General features: G+C 42.2%; 2 protein-coding genes across 6 annotated transcripts in view; both read right to left on the bottom strand.

Annotated features, from left to right (window-relative positions):
* Positions 1 to 58: 58 nt before the first annotated feature.
* Positions 59 to 9,947, bottom strand: LOC5515005 (gamma-aminobutyric acid receptor subunit beta-like). The gene is made up of 10 exons (XM_048729379.1): positions 9,619 to 9,947; positions 7,891 to 7,980; positions 7,070 to 7,176; positions 5,626 to 5,693; positions 5,153 to 5,453; positions 4,600 to 4,740; positions 3,572 to 3,786; positions 2,934 to 3,089; positions 1,845 to 1,910; positions 59 to 1,637 (listed from the first exon to the last, which is right to left on the bottom strand). Exons 2-10 carry the CDS (start codon positions 7,974 to 7,976, stop codon positions 1,284 to 1,286), a joined length of 1,494 nt encoding a protein of 497 aa, XP_048585336.1. The 5' UTR covers positions 7,977 to 7,980; positions 9,619 to 9,947; the 3' UTR covers positions 59 to 1,283.
* Positions 9,948 to 12,456: 2,509 nt separating this feature from the next.
* Positions 12,457 to 18,187, bottom strand: part of LOC5515006 (gamma-aminobutyric acid receptor subunit beta-2) — a 15,265-nt gene continuing 9,534 nt past the window's right edge. For all 5 annotated transcript variants that reach the window (XM_032384653.2, XM_032384651.2, XM_001635162.3 and 2 more), the window contains exons 5-10: positions 17,588 to 17,805; positions 16,947 to 17,029; positions 16,539 to 16,676; positions 16,096 to 16,249; positions 13,723 to 13,960; positions 12,457 to 13,294 (exon numbers count right to left, since the gene is read on the bottom strand). In XM_032384653.2, the coding sequence (XP_032240544.1) occupies positions 13,040 to 13,294; positions 13,723 to 13,960; positions 16,096 to 16,249; positions 16,539 to 16,676; positions 16,947 to 17,029; positions 17,588 to 17,805 (1,086 nt within the window). In that variant the 3' untranslated portion in view covers positions 12,457 to 13,039. The remainder of the gene's footprint in view (positions 13,295 to 13,722; positions 13,961 to 16,095; positions 16,250 to 16,538; positions 16,677 to 16,946; positions 17,030 to 17,587; positions 17,806 to 18,187) is intronic.

Raw genomic sequence — 18,187 nt, 5'->3', positions numbered from 1 at the left:
CCATGTAATTCCACTTTAGGCCCCTTAAATGCCACAAAAAGAGATAACGAGGCGGAAAACAATTCTAAAATCTGTTTAATCGGTTTTCAACTCGCCTACATTATAAGTCATAAACTACTTCTAAAGAGTAGAAACATCCAATTCCTAGTTTAGACGCCGTTCCTTTCATGTTCCCAATAACCCAAATGCACGCAAATGTCACAATCGACTTCGTTCTTTGGCATTTGGAGCGGTACATGAATAAAAGCGTCTAAACTATGCCTAGGACAACCTAAATGAGTTTTGTTATAATAGTCCGGCCCAGTTATCGTAATAATCAAACGTTTTTGCTAGTAGACGACCAGGAAACCCAACTACGCATGCGTAAGAAAATCTTCGACAGCATGCGAATTGCTTTGGAGGAAGAGGTATTACAGACAGTATTTTGAATATGCTACTGTCAACTCCGCGTTTTGGAAGACTTGCGGGAAATACACGAACTATTGGCGTATGATTGGTTTGGATTTGACATGTAGTGTATTTTGCGTGTGTACTGTAACTCCACGTGTGACAGACACGCGAGAGACACGCGAGAGCTACACGCATGGGCGTGTGATCAGCTTCGATTAAGATTGTAACCGCGTGTATTTGAGTGTACTTTAACTCCGCATGTGTATGGAGACACGCGTGAGAACTACACGTATAAGAGTAGCTTAAATGTGTTACCGCGTGTATTTGAATGTATTGTAACTGCGAGTCTGTAATCACACGCGTATTGATGGTTGCATTGGATTACAGCGAAAGCGCTGTTTTAATCCTTTACTTCTACTTGCGATGAATCCCTGCACTTGTAACTTCGATGTACATGCCTCAAATCATTTTTGCAGGCCCAGTCTACTTGGCCACTATGAACGCAACATTGCACAAAGGGTCAAGATACAAATGCCATGTGGTTGTCGTCCATGGTTAGATCTCCTCAGTGCATAAAGATGAACATGGATATGCACCAGAAAACAGGCTATGTTGCACGCAGAGAAATACCAAAAGCTAAACAGCTCATTGGCCCTTAGTCGTCGTCGTCCAGGTTCAAAGCTCAGTATTGCTCTGCCCTATGCCTGTTCCTCTGATTTTTGAAGAAAGATAACTTCACTGGATAACTCGTTCGAAATAATTTCAGCTTGTGACCACAGTCAGTAAAGTAAACCCTTGTATCCTCGATGTATAGGATAGTTTTTTTTTGTTACATTCATTCCCATATAAAAGTTTGTCGTTATCTGAGCCAACATGATTAACCCGTTCCCCCTTCATGGTTGTCCCATCCTCGCGGCTTGTAATTCTGACGCAGCTAGGCTAGATATCCAATAGAACCCTAGGAACATGACGTACGCTGCCGGGAAAAGCGCGCGGGAAACATAGTCCACCCAGTGTACTTTAGGCTTGGGCGCAGGCTCAGACTTCTTGGCGGGCTCCCTGTTTCGCGGGAAATCAGACTTTCTACGCCGCGTCACCGTCGGGGGCTCATTAGCATGTGTGGTTACCACGACAACGGAGGGGTCTTGGCTCGTGGGTTCCTTGGGAATAACGACGGTGGCCACATCCCGGCCGCGTCCAGATTTGTCAAAGGCTTGTACGTGTACGTGGCTCTCTGAACCTACTACCTGCAACACAAAGCGGGGACGATTACAGCCTTTAGCACTACCTAGCCCAAGCTTCACTAGCTATACTTTACTTGGTGATAAACGTTTACGGCTCACTGGAGAAAACGAATCGACCTTCTCAAGTATCATCTTCTAGGCAAAGAGACCACAGGACGTAAACAATTATTTCTGATGAATTAAGAGTGGCGCTTCCTGTTGATTCCTTACCGGTCCGCACTTTTTAATTGGTGTCATTTGCATCGGGGTCTCTCGTCCGTTAGAATCCCTCGTTACCTGTTGTAAAAACCGTTTTTAGTGGTCTAGGCTGAAGGAAATGGGGTTCCCGATGGATTATACACCTTTGTTAGTACTCTCCCCGTCAGCAGCAGCGGCAGGGATGACTTAGACAGGGGAAGAGAGGGAACGTTCCGATGGGATGCTGCACGTGTGAGTAGGAGGAAGACAAGGGGAATGGCGAGAGGCGCCACGGTAGCGCTCACCATGTACAAGGCGAGACAGGAGTGGGCTCCTGTTGCGGTTGGTCAACTGTGAGCACTCTTTAGTAAGGAGGAGGATGAGGGTTGGCCAAGGCTGGGCAAGAGGTGGGGTCTTTATGGGTGGGGTCCTTATGGGTGGGGTCCTAATGGGTGGGGTCCTGATAAGTAGGGTCCTTATGGGTGGGGTCTTTATGGGTGGGATCCTTATGGGTGGGGTCCTGACGGTTGGGGTCCTGATGGGTGAAGGCATGATTGCTTGGGTCCTGATTGGTGGGGTCTTTATGGGTGGGGTCTTTATGGGTGGGGTCCTGACGGATGGTGTCCTGATGGGTGAAGGCATGATTGGTGGGGTTCTTATTGGTGGGGTCCTGATGGGTGAAGGCATGATTGGTGGGGTCCTTATGGGTGGGGTCCTGATGGGTGAAGCCATGATTGGTGGGGTCCTGATTGGTGGGGTCCTGATTGGTAGGGTCTTTATGGGTGGGGTCCTTACGGGTGGGGTCCTGGCTGGTGGGATCCTGATGGGTGGGGTTCTGATTAGTGGGGTCCTGATGGGCGGGGTTCTGATTAGTGGGGTCCTGATGGGTGGGGGTCCTGATGGATGGGGGTCCTGGTTGGTGGGATCCTGATGGGTGGGGTCCTGATGGGAGGGGTCCTGGTTAGTGGGATCCTGATGGGTGGGGTCCTGGTTGGTGGGATCCTGGTTAGTGGGATCCTGATGGGTGGGTGGGGTGGGGTCCTGATGGGTGGGGTCTTGATTGGGGTGGGTTCCAGATGGGTGGGGTCTTGATTGGCGTGGTTGACCTCAATAAGTACTCACATCTGCCTCCCTGGCGGCTTTGACGCGCTCTTTGAAGATCTTGATCCACTTCGGTTCAGGGTTTGTGTTAAGTACGATCACGTACTCAAGAAACGAAAAGAAGATGAAGCCGAAGTTGGTAAGCAAGAAGTAGTCAATGGACTTGATGTAGCTCACCTGAAGAGTACAAAAATTTGAGCAAAGCTCTTTATGGCTTAGTAACTTCGTAACATAACACAGCATCACACATTAGCTTAGGTGACTTGAATTCGCGCTAGAAGAACTTCATTATGTTATAAACACTCATTTTAGTTTGCGGCGTCACAAACTAACATTCATCGTTTTGCATACTGGCACTTATCAACGCATGCTTGACACCGACTTCTGGCATTTTTACAGTGATTATGAAACTTGATACACTGATATGCGTACCCAAGGTAGTAGTTAACTTGCGTTACAAAGACATTTACATTGACTGACTCAAAATGCGTTGACTGGATTGCGTGGCCAAGCTAAGTTTCACAGTGACAGCGTGACCAAGGGATGTGTGACACTGACTTGCCACGTGACACGAAACATGAGTTACAGTGGTTTGCGTGACCAAGCGTCACGCAGACGTACGTGACTAAAGGGCACTTTCTGCTGGAAATGTAGCTTACCCGGGGCATGTTTGAGTTTACTGAGCTGGACAGGAGAATGGTGGTGAGAATGGTCGTGATACCTAGTGAGACTCGGGCAGGTACAGCTTGGCTGGAAATCCAGAAACAGCACCACGACAGAATGACCAGTATGATGGCGGGCGTGAACGCCGAAAAGATGAAGAACTCAATACGGCGCTTAAACGAGAACACAGCCTTAAGGCTCGCAAAAGTGGCTGCAGAAAATAAGAGGGATAGATAAGTCACCATCACCGACACCACGACCACCATTACTGTGTCTTAATTATAAATATAACCCACGTGATCATCACCATAAACGTGGTCATAACTGTTATCATCATCATCATCATAATCATCACCATAATCATCATTATTATATTTCTACTTAGTGTACCTATCTTACAGTACGACGCGTGCTACTGTGACCACCCTGACACATATCAATCAATGGCTGTCGCTTTTCTAAATGGTCTAAGAGAGCCTGGGGCGAAGGCGCGGAAGACCTGTGATATTCTAAAACGTTAGGGACTAGGCTCCATTTCTAAGATGGCTACCAGCAAAATTGTTGTAAACACGAATTCCTGCAAGTTTGCGTGGAAATTCTCGACTTACAAAGTTCTAGAGCGACAAAAAAGCAAAAAAATGATTGTAGCGGACTCCCAAATATGCTATGTAATGCCTAAAAAGGAAATGGCCGTGCGAGCTAGAAAAACGACAGTTTTTAAAATAAGATTGCCTGATATGGTTTTATGAAAAAAAATATGAAAAATAAAGTCAGTAAGAATACTAAAAACGTGCTATCTGATTAACATAATGTATGGACTTCAAACCAATGCGAGCGCCGTACTAAGACAGGTCTGAAATGCTAGAAAACGACACAGATAGTGCAACACAGGTAACCCATGAGCTGAATAGAAATATCATTAATTGCAAAATATCTTTACACGCGGTTTTCTTTTTATACCCATTCGGGGAAAAGAGGTAGTTCGGAGATAAGCCCGTCGTCGTTTGAGAACTTTATTGCTCACTTTTACTGTCGCCTGTATCCTTAGAGCTCGTCACCACGCCCAAAAGATCAAACTGTGCCATCTCTTGGGATACGATCTCGATTCCTTGCGTCTTCTCTTTGATTTTCCAGCTGAAGTCCACATCTGCCACGGTGTATGCGTCTACAAGAATTCAATGATTACAAACCATTAGCAAATGCGTCTGTCTTAGCAAATGTCAAAGAGTGATATTTTTGTCAAATACATACTGCTTTCTATAGTGATAAGACACTGTACATTGAACAAGCATTGCGGACATCTCGTTGAAGAGAATGCTATATGTACATTGAGTATATTATAATTACACTCACAAGGGCAATGCTATTTGCGACTATTGGATTATGTTAAACGTCTCGCTAGTAGGCAACGCTATCAGGCACGTACCCCCACTTGGCGGCCAAAAAGAGGGGCCATTTCTTAAGGAATCTTCAAATAATATGCTTTTTCCATATGATACCTATGACTGCGCACCCCCCCCCCCCTCTCGGCCAATCCTGGGAACGCGCCGGCTATATGTTGATCAGATTCTACTCACAGCTCTCGATGACGACAGGGCAATGCTGCGTGTCCATAGGAAAAAGCCTGAAATCCATGTCGCACTGTAGAGTTAGGGTGATCCTGGTGCTGAAGTAGATTCTGCCATCGGGGTCTATCATCACACGCATGTTCTCCCGCGTCACGTGGTGATATTTGGAGTTCTTTACATTGACAAAGTAAGTGTCCGGTGTCCAAAAAATCTTGGTCGCGTCCGCGGCCATGGTGAAGGGTTTGCTGAAGTTGTGAGCGAATCGTGGATCGTACCACCACTGACGGAAAAAGATGTCCATGGAGTATTCCTGTCATCGGAGAAGTATTTAAATAATCAGTGATGTTCGCCATCGCCCGCAGTGATGGGTCAGTGGGTCACGTGAGAACCCATGGTCAGTACTACATGTAGGGTTAGTGCTAGGCAGTGAAGGAGGGTCTTACATAAGTATCACAGTGATGGATGTCATCGTGTCATCTTACCATGCTAGCTTCCTTCAGTTCTCCAAACGCCACAACTTTTCCCTCGACCATAACTTGCACGGCATCACCTGGTAAAAAAAAATCATTAGAATAAGAATTGGTGGCATTTGTGATGATGGTGATTGTGTTGATGTTTATGATGATGCTGATGTTGATGATGATGTTGATGATGAAAATGATGATATTAATGTTGGTGTTGATGTTGATGATGATGATGATGTTGATGTTGTTGATGTTGATGTTGATGTTGATGTTGGTGTTGATGTTGGTGTTGATGTTGGTGTTGATGTTGATGTTGATGTTGGTGTTGATTTTGGTGTTGATGTTGATGTTGGTGTGATGTTGATGTTGATGTTGATGTTAGTGTTATGTTGATGTTGATGGTGTTGTTGTTGTTGTTGTTGTTGTTGTTGTTGATGTTGATGTTGATGTTGATGTTGATGTTGATGTTGATGTTGATTTTGATGTTGATGTTGTTGTTGTTGATGTTGATGTTGATGTTGATGTAGATGTTGATGTTGGTGTTGATGTTGGTGTTGATGTTGATGTTGATGTTGATGTTGGTGTTGATGTTGGTGTTGGTGTTGATGTTGATGTTGGTGTGATGTTGATGTTGATGTTGATGTTAAAGTTATGTTGATGTTGATGTTGTTGTTGTTGTTGTTGTTGTTGTTGTTGTTGTTGTTGTTGTTGTTGATGTTGATGTTGATTTTGATGTTGATGTTGTTGTTATTGATGTTGATGTTGATGTAGATGTTGATGCTGGTGTTGGTGTTGATGTTGGTGTTGATGTTGATGTTGATGTTGGTATTGGTGTTGGTGTTGATGTTGGTGTTGATGTTGATGTTGATGTTGATGTTGATGTTGATGTTGATGTTGGTGTTGATGTTGGTGTTGATGTTGATGTTGATGTTGGTGTGATGCTGATGTTGATGTTAGTTTTATGTTGATGTTGATGTTGTTGTTGTTGTTGTTGATGTTGATGATGTTGTTGATGTTGATGTTGATGTTGATGTTGATGTTGATGTTGATGTTGATGTTGATGTTGATGTTGGTGTTGATGTTGGTGTTGATGTTGATGTTGATGTTGGTGTGATGCTGATGTTGATTTTAGTGTTATGTTGATGTTGATGTTGTTGTTGTTGTTGATGTTGATGATGATGTTGATGTTGATGTTGATGTTGATGATGATGTTGATGTTGATGTTGATGTTGATGTTGATGTTGATGTTGATGTTGATGTTGGTGTTGATGTTGGTGTTGATGTTGATGTTGATGTTGGTGTGATGTTGATGTTGATGTTAGTGTTATGTTGATGTTGTTGTTGTTGTTGCTGATGTTGATGTTGATGTTGATGTTGATGTTGATGTTGATGTTGGTGTTGATGTTGATGTAATGGTGTTGGTAGTGCAGGTAGGATATATGATATGATAATCATGTCTCACCCCCCGCGTTCGGCCTCGCTTTCTTGTCGTACGTCTTAAGAATATCATTGATGTATGCCGAAAGCTTATGCGCCTCTTCGCGACTTTTCTTTTCCTCCGCGGAAATCCTGGGGAGAATGACAGAAAATGCTTTTAGCATATCAATTAATGCTGTCGTTTTTCTGAATTGTCTAAAACAGTTAATCAAAAGCGGGTCGGTTTTTTTTAATGGCGTCCAGCATAATCGCAGTAAACACTATTTTTTAAGTATAATTCATAGTTACGTAGAATTTATTGAATAACACAAGAGAGGGAAAAGCGAAAAGCGATTGAATCGGACCCCCAAATATGCTATACATTGTAATAATGAGAAAAAAAAAAGATTGTAATTAAAAAAAATCATATTAAAACATTCAGTAGCCACGGGCAGAAGCATCGGTTGGACCTGCACTTAGAAAGCTGACGAGACACGTCTAAATAAATACATTTGCTTGTTTATACTCCAGCCCATAATCATTAATCAAGTAAAAACTGTTTATTTGAAAATAAAATTCTTATTGCCCTTCAGTGTTCGTGGCAATTGGAATACCCATTTGGTATAGGTGTCTGTAACTGTGATTTTTTTTATCTCAGATAAGACATCTCACTATTGTTTACTGTTTAATTTACGCTTCAAACGTCATGCTGTTTTTGCTACTATTTTTGTCAAAATGTTTGTGAACTCCTGCAGGTTGTTGACTATCAAAGTGTAAATAATTCAGGGAATCAAACCATGGGAGGGCTGTTAGGGTGAGCCGTACATCGTCTGTAATACAGGTGTCCCTAGTGTAGTGTTTACTTACTTATTTTCACTCGACGAACACGAACCAAAGATCTTGTAAAACAGCAAGATGACAACCGCTGTCTTAAGCGTTTTTCGAGACGCCATGGGTCTGGGAAAAGAAAACACTAATTAACCTTATGAAGATTTTTCTCCAGGGTATCAAAACTACCATAAACAAAATGTGTGCACTTCAGATTTGCAGCAACAGGTGTAGCCACTTGTTAACACTTGTCAACCTAATGAAAATTTGTCCCCAGCTTATCAAAACTACCCGAAATGTGTGCACGTCAGATCGCAAGCAACAGGTGTAGCTTGAGAGTACTTGAAGTGGAACTTGTGGTGTACTAGAAGCGATCTATCTATTATTAACGCAAATAAAAAAAAACATTATGTTAACAGAAGCTTATCAACTTAAGTTTCGGGTTGTTCTTTACGTGCATTTTGAATTTGCTATAAAAAAAAAAACAACAAAGCAAACAGATATACAGAATCTAATCATTCTAATCATTTGCAATTTGCGCAAAATACACAGTCCGTTGACAACTTTGGTTGAGTAATGTACCTTAATGTCGTGCAAGCCAAAGTTGTGATGCAAATAACGTCCACAAATTGCTGTAAAGATGACTATTTCTGAACAGTTCTAATAGCCCAGCTCTCAATTGTCGTTCAGTGCAGTGGGGCAAATACAAGCCAGGCATGTATGAGGGAGGACAAGCCCCCCCGCATGACACAATCGACGCTCCAATCAATAATTTACAGTGGATTACGAGATTTGTAAGCATTGCCTTCGCATGGATGGGTGTGCGGATGCGAGTGCTAGGCCAATAGAAGCGACAGTATCACTTAACAATAAGTCAGAGTTGTTGGAATCAATAGTGGAGCGGTTTTAAGAGTGGTCTTACTTGACCAAACAAAACACGTTTTTTAATTTAATTCTAATTCAATGAACCTGGTATTTTGAGGGAGTAAAGTCTTGACTCCCACTCTATACTAAAGCAAATGAAATATTTGTCAAATTGATTTTTAACACATCGAACGGCGAGTTCGACTAATAGAAATTTCGATAAAAATTCCAAGAACTGTCCTAGAAAAATCTTAAAATTCGGTACGCTTAAGGTCGCATTTGGTTTGGGATATCCAGTCATAGGTCTGTTAATGTATCTAAACTCTAACAATTTCATTCCATAGATCAGTTTGGCTAGGGCTATTGGACAATTTAGTTATTGCATAGAACAAAGACAAAGATAGTAGGTGAGGGCTTGGTTGACCACAAGTTGTCGGTATCCAAACGACAAAAGGAGAATTTCCAACAATTAGGACGAAAACAATATGTTGTATCTGTGGTTTTAGAGAAATTTTGTGAATTGTATATTTATCGGAAATCTAGCCTAATGCTTTCCATGCGCAGTTTTTCCAAAATTTATTGTTACTTTTTTTTCCTTGAGACATCAAGAGAACCCGAGGCAAGTACATTAAGATAGAAAAGCTTTTTAGAAAAAACAATACGCACAAAGTATTTACACGGCTAACAAAAAAAAATTGTTTTTTCAACTTGGCACCTTATAGATCCATCTTAAATAGGTGAGATTAGGTAAAATAGTAGGAAAAGATTTAGCATTTAGAACTGATGATAGGTAGAGTTATAGTGCTCATACACATCTCATCGTCATTGTCTAAGATTGAAATACCCGATTTGCCGAGATCTTTGTGGCTTTTTACCTATCGACCTGGGCACAAATTGTTTTACCTGTTCTTTCTGGGCTACAGCTACGTTGCTATTGCACACACGATGGCATGTTTACGTATTGTCCAGAAAAGGAGCGCTTTTCCATCAGATCCATAAACTCCTCTAACTGATCGATCAGTTATTGTCTGTCGTCAATATTTTATACAGACCGCAAGCGCTCGTCATTACAAACAGGCTATAAAAATGTAAGCAACGGTACAGAACGTCCTTGCTTTTCGCTAGAAGGTTATATATTTGGCGTCGGAAGTTCCCCCACAGGCGTGCAAAATAGTGAAGAAGCATTGATTAAATCTGACTGGAGTTTTCTAATAGCATGAAACTATCGAACCAGCGATATTGCTGCTATGGTAATTGGTCTAAATTGCTATTGAATCAGGCACAATTAACACAGATTAGCAGGTGGGCTGATATGTATGGAGATAAAAGTTTCATTATTACTCGGGTTCAACACTGAATCTGTATGTCTAAAGTCTTTTTAAAGCAAGAAAAGCAATCCCCGCAGGAAATATGCAAGCTGTGACCACTCCCACAAATTATTTTAAATCATTTGGGTTCCTGATTTAGTATGTTTGACAACTTGCCCAATTAGCCATACAAATGTAACTGACTTAGTTTATGGTCTGTAGCAGGCGCACTCCCAGGATTGGCCAAGGGGGGGTGGGGGGGGGGGGGGGAGGTGCGCAATCACAGGTATCATATGGAAAAAGCATAGTATTTGAAGATTTCTAAATAAGAAATTACCCACTTTTGGCCGCCAGGGGGGGGGGGGGGGGGGGGGGGGGAACCCTGCGGTAGACAATGCTAAACCGTATGGCAAGAACCAATCACAGAATTGTTAGACAAATATTAAAGCAACAGTGAACTGGGGTGAACTGTTGCGCATAATGAACATTTCAAGTATCGAAGTAAGTAAACAAACGATTTAAGAAATGTAAACAAAACAAAATAAAATAAGAATCTCGGCAGAGCAAAAAAGGACTAACGGCAGACGATTAAGTAAACCACTACTTGTATTTCGCTTATTTTAATCAATATGATATACGTAGCCAATGCTTTTTTCTGTATTCTAGTTGACTATTATGTCATGGAATGGTCATATTAAAAATAATCCAAGTTGGAAAGTCTTCATGACGCCGCAATGGGCAAAATAGTAACTCAGCCTGTGGAAGGGGAGGAGATGCAAGGGTCTGATAGACTATCTTATTCATGACGTCTGAAAAGGAACAATGTAAAAAAAATCCTGTATTGCATCCCAACAACGCTGTTAGGACTAGACGTCTGACAAAACATTACATGTGAAGGACAACAAGACCAATTTTAATACCCTGTTTGTTGCATCAATATTTTACTGTAGCTCGGGAGCAAAATGAAGAAAAGCCATAATGACTTGGTTGCGGAAGAAAAACGGAAAGATCGGAACCCTATTCAGGACAGACAGGGTTAAAGTATATACCATGTTAAAGAGAAGATAGACCGAAGCCTTTGTAGCGCCACGTCCCCGTACAGTGAATATAAGTGGCGTAGCCCCATCCCTAGAAGTTGCATAAATGCATCTAAAAAAATAGAATATTTGTTTTAAAATCCTGTTTTCGGGGTTGGATTCCTGTGGCGCGCCACAGGGATCCCAAATCCTCGAAAACAGAAATGCTAGCCGGCTAGTAGGCTACTAAATAAGAATATACGGTGAGGCAGAGGATCCAATGGTTTATCGTCGAAAGCATTTTACTTACCGGCGGTCTTCCTGTGGCTGGTAAAAGTTGTGAGCTTGTACCAACTGCCCCACGGTTCATCTCCGAGGACAGGGAACCCGGTAGGACGCCTTGGACCAGGCGTTTACATAAACTGTTTACTAACCCTAGTGTCAGCGAAATCACCTACCCTTTAACCTTAATATCAAGCTTGTTCCTTCCCTAGCTATTCTTGCCTAGCTACTATAAATACTCCGCCCCTGGTTTGCCGCCACGACCTTTCAAACACACCGTAACACTAAGATAATTACTTCACTACAAAGACTTCATTTTGCAAACTCGTTTATTACACTTTCTTCGTATAACTGTCTCAGTTAAAGGATGAACTATTCATATAACACCAATCCAAGGATGAAAAATAATCCCCTTTGATGCGTTGAGCTAGCTAAGCGCAGCTATCAATACCCTCGTAGCCCATGTTCGTTCAATGTTTGATTACTAGCTGGTAACTTATTAAAATATATAGCAAGGTGAGAAAAATTCTATTATTCTAAAAAAGTTGTTTTCTTTAAAATCCATGAAAAATAATAAATAAGCTAGATCTCTCAACTAGAAATATTCAATCGAAATTCCAATCGTGTCGATTAGTGTTAGTAGATAGTGTACCACTGTTTATTAATTTGACGTTCGCAGTAACAGCAGAAGCATGTGATTAGGGGCGTACGCAGGATTTTAACAAGTTGCAGTCAAAGCATTCAGAAACTGAATGAGGGCGTAGCCCCTTATCCAGCATCCCCGTGAAGATTTCATAGCTCCCGCTTTTGGGTTTGAAATTGGCGTCAATGCATCAGACTTTTGAGAATATTACACGATCCTCTGTCATCCTCGAACTGAAATAGGACTTCAGTCGTCGCGTGGCACTGAACGACATAACAATATGTTTGGAAATCATCTGTAGACCACCATAATTAAGAAAATTATAGTTTTTATCCTCATCATATATATAAAACTACGTACATAAAAATGAATAAGTAAACATTTGATTTGTTGCCCTCGTTATGCCAATAAGATCGCCAAAATATTTTTGGAGTCCAGTGACTGCAGGCCTGTAGGCTGCGTACGCCCCTGGTGATAAGTAGATTAGACAGTCTGTTGTTTAGTTTTCTTAATACATATACCCCTTTAAGTTGAACACATAGACATACAAATAATATACTAGCTATAAAATACGAGATCATACATATATTGTTAGGCTAGGCAACGTTGAACACCAGATAAGGTGATTAATGTTGCGTGAGCCAACTGTCTAGCTATTTGACCAATAGGAAGCTACTTGCGGTTTTGACACAGTATAAAGGGTTTACTTAACCAGCTCTACCCAACTTCCAAATCAAGACATTCCTCTTAATCAATATGTTTCTTTAACACCATAAATTGTCATCAAATCTTTCCAGTCCTTGCGGTCAAAATGGAAATCAAAATATCAGTCTTCTTCTTTTGGCTCATTCCAAATGCGTCAAAGGCGTTATTCTGTGCTGAGCTCTACAAGTAATATTTCAAGGTTTGCGCGTATATCCTTGTCAAAGTAATAAATTATTCAAATGCAGAAAGTCAGCGAATTTCATTCGCTCTACATAATAAGTCCTAAGTCCAGTTGCCTTGAAGTCCTGGGCGTAGTTAAAAGTCGCGGGCGCAACCTTAGTCTTGAAGAGTCTAGAAATCTCTAGAAAAGCTCAAAAGAGTTCGAAGTCCGTCTTGGGATGGTTGATGTAGTAGATCCAGTAAGCAATAACGAAGATGAAGTAGACGATGGGAAAAATTACCCGCGCGGTGCGGTCGATCCAGTGCACGTCCAAATATGGCAAGTCGTTAGGCTTCTTGGGTTTGGGTGGAGGAGGGGCGATGCATGTTTGTACCGAGCACGGCTTGCACGAGCTCTCCTCGCCCTTCTTGTCCATCATGGTGACGATTACTTCGGGTGATGCATCCTGAAACACATTAAGGGTTCGTTGATCAACTAACCATCAGCAGTATGCCTTACAAAGCCTTACCTTAGCCAAAACCTAATGTACCTCTCAGAAATATTCATGACCTCACCTACCCTTTTTTAAACCTCACCCTAGCTCGGATCCTAATCTATACCCTATAATGTTAACAACCTATTAGCAATATAATGAATGATCTAACCTAAACGTACAATCCACTCTCCTAAAGGGACTACACCCTTACGCGCGTACCCAGGATCCGTACCCAGGCGAAAGGGAGGTGTTTATTCATAGGCTCAAATGAAAAAAAGATTTGATCCTACAGTAGAAAATGACCAAATTTTTGGCGGCCAAAGAGGAATATAAGTGCGAGCACCCCTACGTACACGCCTGAATTGGGTAAATCATCCCTGCAAAGCTAAATCATTCACCTTTCCTGGAGAAAGCTTCTTGCCCACCGAGTTGAGCCCAATCTCAGCATCCACATTGTCCTTTTCCTTCCAGAAGTTTGGATGAGTGTTAAGCACGAGGATGTACTCGAGCAGGGACATGAAGATGAAGCCTAGAGAAGTCATCAGGAAGTAGTCTATCGCCTTGGAGTAGCTGACCTTAGGCATGCTGCCATTCGTACTGCTCGTCAACAAGATGGTCGTTAAGATGGTCGTGATGCTGAAATGGTGAGACAGAAGATATGTTAATGTTGAACCTTTAAAAACGGACATCAGTAATGCGACTCTTGTCGAGGTGTTCCTGCGAATGTGCACTTGATGACAGTGGCAAAAGGAGGTCAGGTAAGAACAGAGAGGGAGAAGGTTGGTACGCTGGGGTTAATGAGAGGTCAAGTTGAGGAGACAGGACGAGGGTATCTTAAGGAATGGGAGGGTTTAAATGAGGCCGAGTTGAGTAGACGGGATGAGGGTTTCTTGAGGAATGGGAGGGTTAATGAGAGGCCAAGTTGATGAGACGGGGTGAGGGTATCTAAAGGAATGGGAGGGTTAAAGGGGGGCCGAGTTGAGGAGACGGGATGAGGGTATCTTAAGGAATGGGAGGGCTAAAGGGAGGCCGAGTTGAGGAGACGGGATGAGGGTATCTTAAAGGAATGCGAGGGTTAACTGACGTAGTTCCCGTCCCTGAGGAGAAACCCGTAACATCGCTGAACATCTTCGCCCCATCTCTTTGACGCCTACGCTGTCCAAACTTGCTGAAGGTTTCATTGTCAGTCGCCACATCACTCCACAGCCGTTTTGGTTAAAATAGACCCCGACCAATATGGCGGCATTCCAAAGTCGTCAACCCTTGACGCTCTCACCTCCATGATCCACCATTGGGCCCAAGCCACTGACGGCACCGGTGCCGCTGTAAGAGTAGTGCTTTTCGACTACCGGAAAGCCTTTGACCTTATCGACCACAATCTACTTGTACGCAAGATCTTTGAGCTGGACATCCCACGGGCTGTTGCACTCTGGGTGGTGGATTTCTTAACGGATAGACAACAACGCGTCAAGATATCATCAGACTGCCTGTCTGAGTGGGGTCCTGTCCCCGCTGGAGTTCCACAAGGGACATAAATTAGGCCCCTTGTTATTTATCCTTATGATAAATGACCTAAGGGTTCCTGGAACTAAGACCTGGAAGTACGTCGACGATACAACCGTTGCCAACGTCGTGCCGCGAGACGTGCAATCCGCAGTTCAAGTCGTGGCTGATTGGTCGAACCAACAGAATATGGAACTGAATGCTGACAAGTGTAAGGTCATGACGATTGATTTTGAGAAAAACAAACATGTTTTCGGGCCGGTCACCGTTAATGGAAAGGAACTGCCTGTAGTCAAATCTGCTAAAATCTTAGGGGTTACTCTATCTGATGATCTCACTTGGAACAATCACGTAACTGAGAGTATTAAAAAAGCGAATAAGAGATTGTATTTCTTAGTCCTTCTTAAAAGGGCTGGTCTGAATTCTAGCGATATTGTCAATATATATTGTACCATGATTAGACCTGTACTAGAATACTGTTCAAATGTCTACCACAACGCTCTTCCAAAATGTCTATCTGATGACATTGAGCGTGTCCTGCATTATAGCTCCTGATCTCTCCTATCAAGAGTGTCTGGCGAACTTTGATCTGAACAGCTTAAGTGAGAGACGCTCAGAAAGCTGTATCAAAGTTTTCAATGACTCGTTATTCGTTTGAATAACGATGATCACAAGCTTAGATCTCTACTGCCCCCCAAACACCTGGGCTTGTATAACACCCGGAAAAAGCGTCAATTCGACCACCCGCGCTATTGTACAAATAGGTATAAGAACTCGTTCATCCCGGCAATGTGCTGCAAGGCAGATCTTATGTAAATAGTCGATTTTTAAATTTTAGATCAGTTTTATTATTCCCCAATACTTGTAAATAGGTCCTCATTTCATATATATTTATTCATTTTTATCTCTTATTTATTGTCAAATATTATGCAATTCAGCCTTTGGCTGCTATTTTTAATATTGCCCAAAAAAATAACTATCTATCTATCTTAAAGGGAGACCGAGTTGAGGAGACGGAATGAAGGTATCTTAAGGAATGAGAGGGTTAAAGGGGGGGCCAAGTTGAGGAGACGGGATGAGGTTATCTTAAGGGATGGGAGGGTTAACGAGAGGCCAAGTCGAGGTGACGGAATGAGGGTATCTTAAGGGATGGGAGGGTTAAAGGGAGGCCTAGTTGAGAAGACGGGATGAGGGTATAAGGAATGGGAGGATTAAAGGGGTGTCGAGTTGTGGAGACGGGACGAGGGTATCTTATAAGGGTATCTTACCTTAGGGTGACTCGTGCCGGCACCGCGTTTCTGTGGATCCAGAAAGTGCACCAAGAAAGGATGACTAGGATCATTGCGGGCATATACGTGGCCGTGATAAAATACGCCACGCGTCGCTTGAATGTAAATTCAGCTCGCAAACTTGCGAAAGACCCTGTCGACAAGAAAAAGGTGATAGAGATTGTTCTAACAGTAGGGACCATTAATACCATTTGGACTTTGCTTTTTACTATTGGAATCTATAACACTCTGTTCCACATAACCCAATGTGATATTGTTTTAGGTTAAGCTTAAATGTTTTGATATAGTAGTGATATTATGCAAGTATTTTTTTGTGGTGAAGATATCCTAAGGGATAGCACTTCCAATGAATAAATTGGAGTACTTTTTGAAACTCATAGCGTTGCCGCAGGTTCATTAGCTAGTATTTCATTCCTTTCTACCTTTGCTATTCGTCTGTGCCTTTGTGTAGGTATTTGCTCCTATGAATTCAAACTGAGCCATTTCTTTGGACACTATCTCCACGCCCTGGTCATCGCCTCCTTTCCACGTGTAGTCTACGTCAGAACGAGTATGGGCATCTACGAGAGAAAGGGTGTACCGATAAGCTAACTACAGATATCTTTAATCTTAAGATGTGGAAATATAAACAGCGTTAAAAAGATTCTTATAAAATAACTAATAATTATTTTATAGTAGGGAAGAGAAAAAACGCGCCGCTGGGGGTCGAGTTACTCATTTACCAGGTGGTGGCGGCGGTTACACAGCGTGTCGTTATTATCCTAAAGCCCGTGGTCTCAGCATTTCAAATCAAATATATTTTCTATGGAATTAAAATTAAATGTACTCACAGCTCTCTATGATAAGGGGGCAGTATTGAATATCCATGGGGTATAACCGTAAGTCCATATCGCATTGTGCTGTTATTGTTATCCTGCAAGAATTGTGATAAATATCTGAATTCTTCGCAATAGAGATAACACCATTGGGTGGAATAAGATGGATTGGATGAAGAGATTACAGTCCAAGGGTACTCCAACAAATAAGTAAATCAGGCTGTCTCCACGAACGAGAGTCCAAAGGTACTCCAACAAATAAGTAAATCAGGCCGTCTCCACGAACGAGACTTTCAATGATTTTCCAACAGACTAGCCCCTTGGTCTTCTTGACAGCAAGAAATAAAATAAAAAACCCTCTAAGCAGATTTGAAGAAACATTTAATCCATATCATTTGAAAGGGTTGAAAGTCTGTTTGCCCAACAGGTTAAAATTCAGTTTTTATTTAACAGATTGACAGTCAGTTTGTGTAACGGGTTGACAGTCTGTTTGTGTAACGGTTTAAAGGCCTGTTTGTGTGACGGTTAAAAGTCTGTTTGTGTGACGGTTAAAAGGCCTGTTTGTGTAACGGTTAAAAGGCCTGTTTGTGTGACGGTTTAAAAGTCTGTTTGAGTAACGGGTTAAAAGTCTGTTTGGGTATTGCGTTTTGCCTTACCTTGTACTAAAGTATATTTTGCCATCAGGGTTGATCATGACTCTCATGTTTTCCCTGGTCACCCTGTGGTACTTTGCATTCTTGACATTCCAAAAGTAAGTGTCCGGGGTCCAAAATAGCTGCGTGGCGTCCGCGGCCATGGTGAAGGGTTTGCTGAAGTTGTGAGCGAATCGTGGATCGTACCACCACTGACGGAAAAAGATGTCCATGGAGTACACCTTAAAAGGAGAGCAGCAAGATTAGCCCAGAACGCAATTGAGTCTTGATAAGTCTTATTGACAGTTTGTTGTCAAGTTCAGAAAGTCAACAGTCTGCGCTTTTTAGCAGCCAAAGTCTCGCAACGTGAAGTCTATTTAGAAAAAAAAATACAATAAAAAATATAAATTCAACAACATTAAGACAAAATAAATATTTTTTGCGTTGCAGGGCTTTACCTAGGAAAAAGGGTGATATTGACATATGTCATTTATATCGACGATTAAGCGCTCTGCTATCTTTGACATTTTCTAACAACCAACACTTTTGCATCTCCTATTCCGTCGCGATCAATTCTAAAATTAAACCGAAACATATTTGCCAGTCGGAGGTCAAGATCTTCCG

This window comes from Nematostella vectensis, chromosome 6 (genome assembly GCF_932526225.1).
Source record: "Nematostella vectensis chromosome 6, jaNemVect1.1, whole genome shotgun sequence".
In the NCBI taxonomy this organism is placed as follows: domain Eukaryota; kingdom Metazoa; phylum Cnidaria; class Anthozoa; order Actiniaria; family Edwardsiidae; genus Nematostella; species Nematostella vectensis.
This window is presented reverse-complemented; position numbering and strand designations above follow the sequence as displayed.

Excerpts from the sequence above, each read along its gene's own strand:
- LOC5515005 (XM_048729379.1), bottom strand. The coding sequence starts at position 7,976 with ATGGCGTCTCGAAAAACGCTTAAGACAGCGGTTGTCATCTTGCTGTTT. Across the intron at positions 7,177-7,890 it reads TGTTCGTCGAGTGAAAATAA|GATTTCCGCGGAGGAAAAGA; the intron begins GTAAGTAAACAC and ends CATTCTCCCCAG. Across the intron at positions 3,090-3,571 it reads TAAACTCAAACATGCCCCGG|GTGAGCTACATCAAGTCCAT; the intron begins GTAAGCTACATT and ends TGTACTCTTCAG.